At 40.1% G+C, this 15649-nt stretch overlaps 1 protein-coding gene across 3 annotated transcripts in view; it reads left to right on the top strand.

Moving 5' to 3' along the window:
• Window positions 1-15505, top strand: part of LOC311077435 (adhesion G protein-coupled receptor L1) — a 62871-nt gene extending 47366 nt beyond the window's left edge. For 2 of the 3 annotated variants that reach the window (XM_084105898.1, XM_084105900.1), the window contains 11 exons: window positions 1104-1277; window positions 3349-3558; window positions 4524-4744; window positions 4822-4888; window positions 8406-8497; window positions 10093-10261; window positions 10345-10500; window positions 10659-10755; window positions 11677-11799; window positions 11917-11934; window positions 13307-15505. In XM_084105898.1, coding sequence (XP_083962024.1) covers window positions 1104-1277; window positions 3349-3558; window positions 4524-4744; window positions 4822-4888; window positions 8406-8497; window positions 10093-10261; window positions 10345-10500; window positions 10659-10755; window positions 11677-11799; window positions 11917-11934; window positions 13307-14133 — 2154 coding nt within the window. In that variant the 3' untranslated portion in view covers window positions 14134-15505. The remainder of the gene's footprint in view (window positions 1-1103; window positions 1278-3348; window positions 3559-4523; window positions 4745-4821; window positions 4889-8405; window positions 8498-10092; window positions 10262-10344; window positions 10501-10658; window positions 10756-11676; window positions 11800-11916; window positions 11935-13306) is intronic. The other variant, XM_084105899.1, reaches the window with a different exon arrangement.
• Window positions 15506-15649: the final 144 nt, after the last annotated feature.

Here is a 15649-nt window from a genome sequence, read left to right as displayed (position 1 = left end):
TGAACAAAGTGTCCAGTCGCGTGTTCCTGACCGAACCGGTCGAGTTCACACTGCGACACCTGCAGGTGCACACACACACACACACACACACACACTCACACACACACACACACACACACACACTCTCACACACACACACTCTCACACACACACATCTGGGATTACAAGGGCTGTCCTCGACTAAAGATTTTTCTAGTTGACTAGTAGTCAATATAAAATATGTATAGCCTAATCACAGCGGCAAATGTAATGATTATGAATGTGTCGTCAAAAAAAAAACAGAAGGAGACTTTCGAAACATTTAAATAATTTATTGGTAATGTTTTCTGTGTTTTCGGCTGCAGAGATTAAGTCGACGATGCTGACTCGTCATCTCCGCCTATATGACCGTTTCATACGGATTACATAATCTGAGAATATTTATTTTCCATTTGAATCTGTTCATTCAAATGTAGACATTTCAAGCTTTCTATAGATATATTCCTCATGTCTGTGAGGCAAGTAACGTTATACACTGAGTTTCGGTTCATTTATGTGACGCGCTCAAGTTCACTGAGTCCGAATCGACAGAAAGCACCATTGTTTTACAAAAGCACAACGTTTTGTTGTTATTGTGAGTTTAAAAAAATAAAAGTAGACCCTTTACAGTTTGCATTACTCTTATCTGAATGACCAAAAATGATGAAGTATTTTAAGTTAAATGCAGTGATGTACTGGCGCCTGTAATAATGCAGTAAGCGCTTTTCCACACACACACTTGAATATGCGCCTAATAATAGCGCACATTTATCTAGGCTAGCATTAGAGTGAGCGGACTTGTAAAGTTACTACTTACATGTTTTAAGTGATAAGCCATATTTGAGGTCGATTAATGATAGGCGAATGTCTAGATTTGCTGCCGTTAACGATCTGTCCGTCACAGACTGTGTGATTTCGACACTTCCTTTTTTTTCTGTGATTAAACGACTTATAAAATCTTAGTCGACCAAACCTCTTCTAGTCAACTAACAGTTAGTCGACTATTAGGGGGGTGCCCTAGTGATTACAATGAAAAACATTTTCAGAACATTTTTTCTGTGTGCGTGTTTGTGTGTGTGTGTCAGCTTGAGAACCACTTCAGTCCCAACTGCTCGTTCTGGAATTACTCTGAGCGCTCGATGACGGGCCAGTGGTCGTCTCAGGGCTGCAGACGAACACACAGCAACAACACACACACCACCTGCGCCTGCTCGCATCTCACCAACTTCGCTGTGCTCATGAACCACCAGCAGCCCGCCGTGAGTCTCACACACACACGTGTGTTTTCTCATCAGTAATGTATTGTGTGCTGTCTGCTCTGCCCTCTACTGAGCTTTTGTTTGTGCTTCATCACTGAAACTGCATACCACTAAAGCATACCACATCAGACTAAACCAGACCACACCAGACCACATCAGATTAAACCAAACCACATCAGACTAAACCAGACCACATCAGACTAAACCAGACCACACCAGACCACATCAGACTAAACCAGACCACACCAGACCACATCAGATTAAACCAAACCACATCAGACTAAACCAGACCACATCAGACTAAACCAGACCACATCAGACCACATTAGACTAAACCAGACCACATCAGACTAAACCAGACCACATCAGACCACATCAGACTAAACCAGACCACATCAGACTAAACCAGACCACATCAGACCACATCAGACTAAACCAGACCACATCAGACTAAACCAGACCACATCAGACTAAACCAGACCACATTAGACAAAGTCAGACCACATCAGACTAAGCCAGACCACATCAGACTAAACCAGACCGCATCAGACCACATCAGACTAAACCAGACCACATCAGACTAAACCAGACCACATCAGACTAAACAAGACCACACCAGACCACATCAGACTAAACCAGACCACACCAGACCACATCAGATTAAACCATACCACATCAGACTAAACCAGACCACATCAGACTAAACCAGACCACACCAGACCACATCAGATTAAACCAAACCACATCAGACTAAACCAGACCACATCAGACTAAACCAGACCACACCAGACCACATCAGACCACATCAGACTAAACCAGACCACACCAGACCACATCAGATTAAACCAAACCACATCAGACTAAACCAGACCACATCAGACTAAACCAGACCACATCAGACCACATTAGACTAAACCAGACCACATCAGACTAAACCAGACCACATCAGACCACATCAGACTAAACCAGACCACATCAGACCACATTAGACTAAACCAGACCACATCAGACTAAACCAGACCACATCAGACTAAACCAGACCACATTAGACAAAGTCAGACCACATCAGACTAAGCCAGACCACATCAGACTAAACCAGACCGCATCAGACCACATCAGACTAAACCAGACCACATCAGACTAAACCAGACCACATCAGACTAAACCAGACCACACCAGACCACATCAGACTAAACCAGACCACACCAGACCACATCAGATTAAACCATACCACATCAGACTAAACCAGACCACATCAGACTAAACCAGACCACACCCGACCACATCAGATTAAACCAAACCACATCAGACTAAACCAGACCACATCAGACTAAACCAGACCACACCAGACCACATCAGACTAAACCAGACCACATCATATTAAACCAAACCACATCAGACTAAACCAGACCACATCAGACTAAACCAGACCACATTAGACTAAACCAGACCACATCAGACTAAACCAGATCACATCAGACCACATCAGACTAAACCAGACCACATCAGACCACATCAGACTAAACCAGACCACATCAGACCACATCAGACTAAACCAGACCACATCAGACTAAACCAGACCACATCAGACTAAACCAGACCACATCAGACTAAACCTGACCACATCAGACTAAGCCAGACCACATTAGACTAAACCAGACCACATCAGACTAAACCAGACCACATTAGACTAGACCAGACCACATCAGACTAAACCAGACCGCATCAGACCACATCAGACTAAACCAGACCACATCAGACTAAACCAGACCACATTAGACTAAACCAGACCACATCAGACTAAGCCAGACCACATTAGACTAAACCAGACCACATCAGACTAAACCAGACCACATTAGACTAGACCAGACCACATCAGACTAAACCAGACCACATTAGACTAAACCAGACCACATCAGATTAAACCAAACCACATCATTATTTTCTAAATGTATCTTGTTTTCGTTTGCTTTTTTGTAAAATGTGAAATTTGAATAAAATAATATAAAACAAATAAAAAAAACACGTGTGTGTTTACGCGTGTGTCGCTCACGCTCTGCTGTTCTCCCAGTATCCCGGAGGTGTTCAGGGCCTGATCCTCTTCGTCATCACGTGGGTGGGGATGGTGATCTCTCTGGTGTGTCTGGCTCTCTGCATCTCCACCTTCTGCTGCCTGAGGGGTCTTCAGAGCGACCGCACCACCATCCACAAGAACCTCTGCCTCACGCTCTTCATCTCACAGCTGCTCTTCCTCATCGGCATGGACAAGACACACTACACCGTGAGTTCACCAGGACCGGACCTTCTCAGAACACATCAGACTAAATCAGACCACATCAGACCATATAAGACTAAACCAGACCACATTATACAAAATCTGACCACATGAGACCACATCAGACTAAACTGTATCAGATATCAGACCACATCAGATAAAATCAGACCATGTCTAACCACATTAGACAAAGCCAGACCACATCAAATTAAACTGTATCAGACTAAACCAGACCACATCAGACTAAACCAGACCACATCAGAGCAAACTAGACCACACCATCTTACATTAAACTATATCAATTCACACCAGATTGCATTAGAGCAAACCAGACTAAACTGTATCAGACAAAACCAGATCACATTAGACAAAATTGGACCATATCAGACAATATCAGAGCATGTTAGACAAAATCAGACCACATTAGACAAAATTAGATAATTTCAGACTACATTAGACTAAATAGTATCAGACTGAACCAGACCACATTAGACAATATCAGACCACATTAGACAAAATTAGATCATTTCAGACTACATTAGACTAAATAGTATCAGACTGAACCAGACCACATTAGACAATATCAGACCACGTTAGACAAAACCCAGACCACATTAGACAAAGTCAGACCATATTAGACCACATCAGATTAATCTAGACCAAATCTGAGCAAACTAGACCACACCAGCTTACATTAAACTAAACCAATTCACACAAGATTGAGCAAACCAGACTAAACTGTATCAGACAAAACCAGACCACTTTAGACCAAATTAACTTTAGACCATTTTAAACCCGACCTCATCAGTCCAAACAGGACTGTATCAGACTAAACCAGACCTCATCACACTAAAGATAAACATCATCAGACTGAACAGAACTTTATCAGACTTAACCAGACCAAGCAAGACTGTTCTAAAGTAATCCAGACCTCATCAGTTCACGCGTCAGGTGTGTGTGTGTGTGTGTAGGTTGTGTGCCCGGTCCTGGCGGGCCTGCTGCACTTCTCTCTGCTGTCGGTGTTCTGCTGGCTCTGCATGGAGACGGTTCAGCTGTATGTGCTGATGGTGGAGGTGTTCGAGAGCGAGACGTCTCGGCGCAAGTACTACTACCTCTCGGCGTACGGCTTCCCCACGCTGGTGGTGGCCATTTCCACCGCTATCGACTACAGGAGCTACGGAGGACCCAAAGCGTGAGTGTGTTTCCCTCCGCGTGTGCTGATGACATCCGTGTGTGTGTGTGTGTAATGCATATTCTGTGTGTTTGTAGTTGCTGGTTGAGGGTGGATAACTACTTCATCTGGACGTTTATCGGCCCCGCCTCCCTCGTCATCCTGGTGAGACGCATTTTAACCTGTTAACCGTTGCCAGAGCGCGGACGCACTGAAGCGGTTTTATTTATATATAGTTCAAAGTTACTATCAGATTTAATGTTATACCTTGACAAACTATACATCATTAAAAAGATATAAGACTCAAGTTTCAGAATTTGACCACTATTGTATTCTGAGAAACTTATAGCGACAGTTATTTCTTAATTTGTTTCAGGAGTTATGAAATGAAAAAATTAGTCGATACCTTTGATATGAATTATGCGCGTCAGCCGCTTTCATTCATAAAAAAACTCCCGTGCCGTCGTCATGACAGCGATACACAAAACAACGTGCCTCAGGGCTTTAGCTCAAAAATGTGCAGATTTGGAGAAATATTGATATATTCTCATAGGTTTACATCAGATTTCTATAGACAGGAATAATATTTATTGAATTTATACCCAAATGCGTCGATGTAATCATTATGAGCGTTTGCATAACTCTGATACTGTGTTTTGAATTCATACCAATAGCCTGAGGGCGCCCTCGCCGCCCTGTGCACAGTATTAGAACATGAAGAAGTGCCATAATCATGTGACAATCCAGGAAGCCTCGAACACACACAAAGCTAACAAGAGATCGCGCTGTAACTATGGCTGTAACATGCAGTTTTGAAGACAATAAACATGTTTGCTATGATATTTGAGTTACCTGTGTTTTTCAATCCATGCCAGGTATTTCCATAATAATAGATTATATTTATAATGTAATGCTAATCTATATAGAATCGTTGTGCAGAACACTATCCAATAGTATATTTTCTGTCTGATTTTTTATCTGAAGCCAAATTAGATCACAAAAAAATATTTAAAATACTCGATTTGCTTTATAAAGTAAGTTTATAAGCACAAACATGGTTTTAATCTCATAAATTGTCGTGTATTGATGGTGTGCTAAGCTAACATGCTAGCTAGCCCTAGGTGCACCTGCCACCTAGAAGTTATATTTTTATTATTTTTTGAATGCTTACTGAAATGTTTCTTTATTCAAGAAATGCATTTGATACAGTTTAAAATGTAAGGGTGAACTTTAAGAAAAGAAATTAGTGACTGAAACCCTATGAATAGCCTGTGAATAGCCAGTCGTTAGTAACTATAATGCAGACAAAAGAAATGCATATTTAGAGCCATAACTAGGCTGGAGAGGTGTGAATGTGTGCAGGGGGAGACTGAGACTGAATGGGGCTCGTTTGCACCACAAAACAATAAAGACAATATACTGGATAGATGGTTAGAAGATGACAATAAACATCAGTAGCATTTTAGCGTCAAATCAAAATAAAGTCACATGACATGGTCTTGAAAAACATTTCACTAAATACAGAGTTTTGGACTTATTATCTTAAGATTTTAAACATAAAATGTTTAGACATGTGGCATTAGCTGTAGTGCATTTCTAGATTGCTCCAGTGCCAACTTCAATTTTTTTTTCATGAGGATGTTTCATAAAAAGTAATTTCTAATAACTTTACAAAACTTTGAAGCTATTTATAACAATTTTTGTCATTATGACAATAATTAATTCTACATTTACAATAAACTGCCAGGTGTCAGCTTTCAAATGAGATCATACTTGTGCTTTTAGTACAAAGGGTTCATGAACTGTATCTGTTTCAGTTTGGGTATGTCATTTCTTGGGATTTTTCAAAAGTGGGGTTACAGCTTAACAGGTTAATGCACTGGCTCATAAAATGCATAATTTACAAATACTTTTTGTTAGACATTGGCTGTGTTTGTAACGCTGAACCACTGCACTACTCATGCTAACTTGCATGTATAGTTAGTTTTATATATGCATGGTTTATGCAGATGGAAAAAGCTTATAAAACTGCACCAGGGCTGCCAACTCTCAGGCATTCACCGTGAGACTCACGCAATTGACACTTTTCACACGCCACACATCCCTTTCCTCGCGCAGAGAACAATCGCGAAGCAAAGAGGACACTGACACCCATAGACAAGACTTTTGATATGAAACAAATTCTCAGCTCCAGATTCTATCAATTTTATTACGAAATTCAAACAATAAATAGCATTTTGGCGCTTGTAAATGTGACGTATGCACAATAGGTATGTTGAAAGATACAGTACAACTTACCGATATGTATATGCCTCATACATAATATCAATCAATCAGTGTTTTTCAACCACGGAAATAAAACAGTTGGAGAACAATATAACGTTACATTTACCTCAGGAAAACCGTTTGATGACCTTAGCACGTTAGTTAGCTAGAAAGATTTGCTAGAGAGAGGAGTATTTTGCTAAATATGTGCATGTTGATTTAAAAACCTTGCTTTCCCCTGTTGCTTGATTTCATGGAAATAGACACCAGTGATTTTGCCAAGAGATCTCTTATTTATTTATACAAGACATAGGAAAAGAGACAATGGATAAAACGAAGGTTGTGATTCAGCTTCGTAGTCATCTTCCATCTCTTTCTGCTTTTGGGACAGAAGAGCTTGGTTTTTATAGCCAACATCTCGTCATCTCTCTGCCATAGACAAAGACTATCATTTATTATATATGTTGACCAGAAAACTGCATTATCAGAAAAACACATGATGTGAAACACATGACTATAATGTAACAGTACATCACCAGAGAAACATGTGGTTCCCATTAACAATGTATCTCTTTATGCTATGCTCAGTGAAAACACTGCACATACATTTCAGTCTAACTCCAACAAACTCAAAGTCTCACAAAGTCTCTCCTCCATGATTCACAAAATACAATTCATTACAAATGATTATAAATGGATATAAAAATTATACACACAAATATATAATACTTCTGATTAATAATATTAATGATTACGAATATTAATAAAAAGTAATAATAATAATACTAAAAACAACATTAAATGATAAAATGTAAGTCTTCAGTGCACTATATTATATCATTAAAATACTATAACTTTGTTATTATAATAAAAAACACATTATATTTGAGTTGTTATTTTTAACCTTTAATAATAATTCCAGCTGACAGGGCTGTATGGGCTGTATGTTTACAGCATTAGGTGAGTTTTTTTTTTTTTTTTGTCTTGAGAAAAATTAACATGTACCTTTTATTCATCCAAATGAATTGATATTGAATCAATGGAATAAAACCACAAGAATTTAATAGAATTGAAGTCGTGAAATTTGTGTCAAGCAATAATAAAAACAGCAGCCTACAGTCATTATACCATGTAAACATTGTAACATGTCACTAAACTTGTTGTTACTAAACTAAACTAAAGTTTTTTCCCCCAAATCCAAACCCCCCTTTTCCATAATTCTCACTCCAAGCTAAACTCAAAAGTTGGCAGCCCTGACTATTTTTTATATTGTTGAAATAATGCTATTTTATATTATATTTACATCACAATTGGATGAAAAATGCAACGTAACTGAATTACATTGCTGAATTGAGTATCTTCTGAATGACTTTGGCTCTCTTAATAGCTGGTCTGACCTTTGACCTCTTGTGTCTAGCTGAACCTGGTGGTGCTGGTCATCACTGTGCACCGGATGCTGCGTCACTCCACCGTACTGAAACCGGACTCCAGCCGCTTCGACAACATCAAGTGAGAATCACTGTCACAATTATCAGTTCCTTGTCGGTTATTGTGTGTGTGTGTGTGTGTGTGCATGTCTTGTGAACACGCTGTTACATTCTGTTTATCCGCTTGTTTCATTAAAATCTCTGCTGGAAATGATCTTCATCTACCAAGCCATGTGACAGTCACGTGTCTCTGCTTATTGGAAACATGAAAATAAATCACGTTGCTACGAGCTCGTATCCCTTGTTTGTTATTCTCTGCTCTCTTGGAGATTTTCTTTTTGCCAAAATACAAAGCATTACCACATTTGCAGTGAGACCGTTCCAGAATGCACTGCTGTCGGATCTGGCACTTACAGTCAAACCAAAATTTATACAGACACCTTCAACATTCTCACATTCTCACAGTTTATTCGCTATAGTTTAGAAAATGGTAATAAAATATGAGCAGAACTCAGTTGATATTTGACTGGTTTTGTCCGTCCTTCTGTTAGACTGTCTCACACATGAATTATGTTGAATATCTGTCAGCTGTTAAATTTAACTACACAATTAGATAATACCAGTTTAGCTCAACCAGTGACCAAGCAATGCTTCATTGTGTTCAGTCTGTGTGTGAAAAGAGCATTAGCAATTAAAGAAAAACACTCAAAGTGTCCGAATCTTTTTTGGTCCCAAATGTTTATAAATTTACTGGTAGTCGCTGTATGAAGAATTGTTGGGTATAATATGTCACAGTTTACTTTATTTTGCTCTCCTCACTTACATAAATGAACTATAGTGTCCATCTGGTTTCTGAATAATATTTGGTTTGACTGTATGTGTGCAGTGTATTTTATATCGTATCATTCTGACTCTATTACAGTGCGTCGTCGAGTCCCAGTTCTCTTCATGCGAGGAGCTCTATTGGTGTGGACGTCAAGTCAAATCACTGTTTTTTAGTCCCGGCAGGATTTTGTGATCGCAGTAATTAAAGAGGACTTTTCAAAGCCTTGATGTTGTTTTAGAGCTCTACTAGAACATGTTGCTTGAATGTTGAGCCTCTTACCATAGCCGCCAGTTTCAACACACTACTAACTAGGTTTGGGTATCGTCTATTGATTCAGATTTCGATTCTGTTTATCGATTCCAAATTTCGATTCCAATTAGGTAAAAAAAATAAAAAAAATTACAGTTGCAATCAAAATTATTCAGCCCACATTGCAAATCAGGTTTATTGGCTAAATGTACAGTCTTTCAGGTGTTTGCAATGAACAAATCAAACAAAAGTAATTCAAATAGCTCAACACAACAAATGTTTCAAGTGGTTAAATTAAATTTTATAACAAGTATCCGATTCCCGACCTCAAGGATTCGATTCTAGAATTGGAATCGATTTTCGATTTTCAACCCTACTATTAACTAACTCAACCAGGCCCCGCCCCTTTATTATGCGTATGAATTATTTAAATGAGGAATATTGTGACGTGTTCGTTAACAAATGAAACCTTATTGTGAAGTGTTACCATGTTTTTGTAGTATATTTATTTTTATTTACTGATATCAACTCTTGGTGTACGGAATCATGAAAGTGTGTGTGTGTGTGTGTGTGTGTGTGTGTATCTGGGTGTGTGTGTACAGGTGCTGGACGGTCAGTTCTGTGACGCTGCTGTTACTGGTGTCTCTGACGTGGATCTTCGGCCTCTTATTCATCAATGACAACAGTGTAGTGATGGCGTATCTCTTCACCTCCTTCAACGCTCTACACGGCATGTTCATCTTCCTCCTGCACTGCGCCCTGCAGAAGAAGGTGTGTGTGTGTGTGTGTGTGTGTGTGTGGCCTGTGTTTGGCCTCCTAACCTGGTTTCTCACACAGTGTTGTGTGTTTAACAGGTGCAGAAAGAGTACGGCAAATGCTTGCGTCAATCACCCTGCTGTGGCCACGCCTCCTCCACCGGTTCCCATGGTTCCCTCAAGAGCTCCGCCCACCGAGGCAACAATCGTTACTACGGCGGCAGCCAATCACGACACGCGCCTGCACAAAGACAGGTAATACACACATGTGTGTTTGTGTATGTGTGTGTCTGTGAGGTGTTACACTGTCTGAAGTATCAGGAGTTTACTCACCTGTGGCTTAAATCTCACCTGTGTGTGTGTGTGTGTGTGTGTATGTGTGTGTGTGTGTGTGTGTGTGTGTGTGTGATCAGAGTCGTATCAGGAGGATGTGGAATGACACTGTTCGACGGCAGACAGAATCGTCCTTCATGGCAGCTGAGATCAACAACACACCCACACTCACCCGAGGTGAAATACACACACATACTGTATACACACTCTCTTATGCAAAGTTGTGCTTTTGTTCAAATTAAAATATTAATAAAGAAATACATTTAATACATAGAAAATTATTTTAAAATGAATAAATTTGATTAAAAAAATAAAAATATTAATAATAATTGCAAATAGTAAAATATTAATATAAAAAAATGAGTAAAATTGTTACCAGTACATTATATAAATATAGATTTATTTTAATTTTTATTTAATTTACATAAAAATATTAATAAAATTGTTTAAAATTGTTTAAAATAACGCTTATATATATATTTGAACATATATTTTAAAATAAAAAATTAAATAAATATTAGTAATAACAAATAAAATTAAAGTATATAAGTAATACTTCAATAGAATCTTTACAATTACATTTAAAAATATTTGAAAAATGATTTTAAAATTTAAAAAAATATTAAAAATAATTATTAGTAATAGCAAACTAAAAAAATATTAGTAATATTAAAAATATGAATAAAAACTGCACTCTTTGTTGAGCACCATTGTTAGTCTCTTTTACATGAAAAAATATATATAAATATATATATATATATATATATATATATATATATATATATATATTTTTTTTTTTTTTTTATTAAAAATATGAAAATAATTATTAGTAATGGCAAATAAAAAAAAATAGTAATAAAAAAGTATATTATAAATAAGAATAAAAACTGCACCCTTTGTTGAGCTCCATTAGTCTTTTTTACATGGAAGGGTCATGGGTATTTTTTTCTTGGCACAAGCAAGATTTTTATTTTTTATTTTTTATTTTTTTATTGTTAGAATAGTTTCTTCAGAACCTCACACACAAACGGCACCAATTCACGACAGTGACCCACAGCTGAAATGTCTCTCTGTAAGGGCCGTGCTGTTTCTCCTCAGGCACTATGGGTAATCACCTCCTAGCCAATCCAATGCTTCAGACCCGCTCTGGCTCCTCCCCTTACAACACCTTATTGGCTGAAACATTCAACCCGCCCTCACCTGCAGTTTTCAACGCCACTGGTCAGTGTGTGTGTGTGAGATGAAAAACATTTTTTGTGTTTTCTCTAAATGTGTGTATCTGTATTCACTTGTTTCTCCTTTCTTCCTGTCTGACTCTCTTTGTGAACCGATCTACAGGCACGTTCAGAAACTCAAGTACGAGACACGTGTTCTTTCTCTCTGTCTGTGTTTCTGTCATATCCATGCTTCTCCTTCATCTTCCCGTCACTAATATATAATTCACTCACATCAAGCACACCAAAAATCATTTACAAACCCTAGTGCCTCATTTATACAAGACTTTTACGTCACACTCAGACATGCACATCAGATTTTCCAGTGTTTTAGATGTCTGTTACTACAGAGATGGTGTATTAACATAAATAACAGAGACAGACTGAGACTATAAAATAAAGTTAAGCGGCACTGGGGGACTGATAATAACCTCAGTTTAATAATGTCTGACAGCTGTTTGCAATGACGTGAAGGTGAGTAAATAATGAAAAAGCGTTATTTCTCGTAAGTGTGAGCACATGACAGAGCAGGTGTTATTTGGGAATTTTGCTTATTTTATGTGCATGAGAGAACGCAAGCATTAGATGCATCTCTGTATTTACACATTCATGGGCCTGAAACTGCTCACTCATTCAGTATCAATTACATATCAATGCAATATTCACTAAATGGTGTCACATCCTGAAAAAAAAACTACCTTAACCCTCATCCTTCCCTTGAGGAAAATCATTTTTGATTTTTTTTCTAAATTGAGTGGTCATCAGAGGGGTCCAAGACCCCAGGAACCAAAAAATGAACTTGAACCAAAAAATTGAATGGATTCGAGGAGTTTTGTGGTTAAAATTTAAAAAAGTAACAAATCCTTCCCTCGCGGGTCAATTTGACCCGCTTAGGAATGAATGGAATGCGAGGAATGCTTCAGTACAAATAAAAAACCTAAAAATGCTAATGCTTTTATGTCTGAATGCATACTGAAGAGAAACTGACTTTAGGACCCAGAGGAACAACTCGTTTGCTCCATATAGAGCTATAAGGCCATCTAGTCATGAAATATCATGTTATATTATTTATTTTCCACGAGAGGTCGGCAAAGACACCCAATGTAAGATATTTTGAGCTGAATTAAAAGGGTTATGCATGAAATTCTGAGTTATTTTTTATTTAAGTGAAAGGAATTTGAGGAATGTGCTTAAATTACTAAATTACTATTTATTTTTTTAGTTATTGATCAAATCTAGTAATTTAAAGGTAAATAACAAAAAATCTCCCAAAAAAAATCAATCAAATATAGTATCAAAATGAAATAAAATAAGCTTTCTGTACAAAAAAATGAATATTAAGTATAGTTGTAGGGCTTCGGCTCATTTTGACCCGCGAGGGAAAGATTTGTTACTGAACGCGAGGGAAGAATGAAGGTTAAGCTCCTAACCGAATGGTCAAACTGAAAGAAACTTTGACATTTAATTAATAAAATCGTGTTGTGTAACGGAGCATTTCTCTCTCCTTCCTGTAGAGGGCACCCTGTCGCGCAGCCGCGAGTCATGTGGGCTGGAGGGAGTCCGACTGAACGGGAACTACAACAACAGCTACTCGCTGCACGGAGGGAGCTCAGACCTGCTGGGGGGCGTTCCTGTGGGGTCAGGGGGCGTGTCCGGAGAAGTCAGCCCCGCCCTTTTGACACCTAGAGGGGCGGAGCCTTCAACCGGTTTGAGGCGGAATCTTTCTGACGCAGCGGCTTTGGAGAAGATGATAATATCTGAGCTGGTGCAGAGTAACCTGCGCCCTTCCACCGATCGATACGGCAATGGAACGAATTCGACAATGACGAACTACGCCACGTCGACGGGTCACCGGGAGCCTCCGCAACGGCCATTGCCTCGCCCGCCTCCGCCACCCCCGCAAGATGAGGACGAGCTGCTGTACAAAGCACTCGAAAAGCCACGCCTCCCGGATAAGCCACGCCTCCCAGATAAACCCCGCCTCCTGGATAAGCCCCGCCTCCTTGAGCACGCCCAGTCTGTGTTCTACCAGAGCGAAGAGGACTCGGAGAGTTACTCAGCGGAGATTACTGACGGCGTGGGCGGGGCCGGACCTGACTCCGCCTCCCTGTACGCACGGGACCGTGATTCGTCCTATCCCGACAGCAGTCCTGAGGCGCTGGGGGCGGAGCCTCACCCCACGCTCCCGCCGGACGAGCTGTACTTCAGCGCGGGACGTCAAGCGCACATCTCCGCCTTCTACCAGCCTCCGCCTCGCAGGACCAACGATGAGCCTCGACTGGGACTCCAGCCCTCGCAGGGGGACGGCGACGGACAAATGCAACTGGTGACCAGTCTGTGACTAGGGCGCTGGTGACCAGGACACGCAGATCTGGAGGAGGACAATGAGGGGGGATGACTTTGACATCACCATCATCATCATCACGAGTAGTATAAGGGCGTATCCCAATGAAACCTCAAGTCCGGCTCGTACCTCTCTCCGAACTCCTAAGAAAGACTTCCGTTGTGAAATATGAGCCAGACATGTTTTCGTTGAGATTCCTGCATCAGTATGAAGCTACTTGCATATAACCATAAACTATTATGGCTTGTCCTCAGATCTTCCAAAAGGAGCATTGTGGTGAAAGCCTTGGGAAGATCCCTGTTTAGATGATGATGATGATGATGATGATGAAGATGATGTTGGCTTCCTCCTCCACGTCTCTGTTTCCTGGTCGCCCGCACACCCACCCTGCTCATCTCACTGCCATTCAAGCACATCAGTCTGTCCTTTCTAAGAAGTCGTCTTCTTATCGGGTAGTTTTTCCTCCATTTGTGCATCCTTCATCTCTTCCCTGCTGAGAAACCCAGTTTAAACCAGTCTGAGGTGGTTATCCGGTCTCCCGTCCTGGGGTGCGTTTACCAAAGCCAACTATGGTGGCAAGTTCCATCGTTATCAATAGAGTTCAATGGAAATTGCGATTATAGTTGGCCAACGAGGCTTTTTGGGAAACGCACCCTTAGCCGAGCTGGTTTGTTTGCTGGTTTTGGGTGGAAGACCATCTGATGAAAACCACCTCAGGCCAGATTAAGCTGGTTTTTCAGCAGGATCTCTTTCGTTCAGGGTGGTGTGGTGTATGAGTGTCAGACCTTTATCAGAATGTGATTACACTTACACCAGAGACCGCAGCTCTTATACATGCCAAAAAAAATCACACACTTACACTCTTGGGGAGCGACTACAGTCGGGAGTCACGCTCTCAACGTCATAGAGGTCAAAGGTTACGAGTCACGTCAACCAGACTATTGTTTTTCAGCAGCGTGGCGGATAAAAGAACACAAACGAACTGCCAACCAATTGTCTGCTTCGGTGTTGACACCGACCAATCACTTTGCCGGGTTTTGAGGACGTTGACGTAAAGCTCCGCCCCCTTTCCTGTGTTTAAGTAAGTTGATCAAGGATTTGATGATGTTCAACCGAGCGACGGGTGCTCGCACACTTCCTGTAAATATGAACTGAGAGACGCGACATCTCTGGACATGCTTCTCTTTCACTTATGAGTTTATGGTTGAAAAAAGTCTTAACGAATATGTAGATGATCTGATGACACTGTCTCCTCTTTCGGTCTTTTTCTCACTCTGTCTCTTTCGGTCTTTCTCGCTCTCTGAGAGTGTTTCATGTAAAAAAGATAAGAAATGTTTTTTAACCAAAATAAAATGGACAAAAGCAAAGAGATGCTGTACTCTTCTTCAACTAACCTGCCTAAATAACCCACTGCCAAATATCGTTCAGCAGGAGGTCAAGGTTCAGCTGGTGAACAGGTCAATGTCAACAAGCACTTTTCTGTTTGGAGACATTCAGAAGCAGCCATGCTTTT

The sequence above is a fragment of the Abramis brama genome (genome assembly GCF_963993115.1).
Source record: "Abramis brama genome assembly, chromosome: 2".
Classification (NCBI taxonomy): domain Eukaryota; kingdom Metazoa; phylum Chordata; class Actinopteri; order Cypriniformes; family Leuciscidae; genus Abramis; species Abramis brama.
The sequence above is the reverse complement of the archived record's forward strand: the minus strand, read 5'-3'. Positions and strand labels throughout refer to the sequence as shown.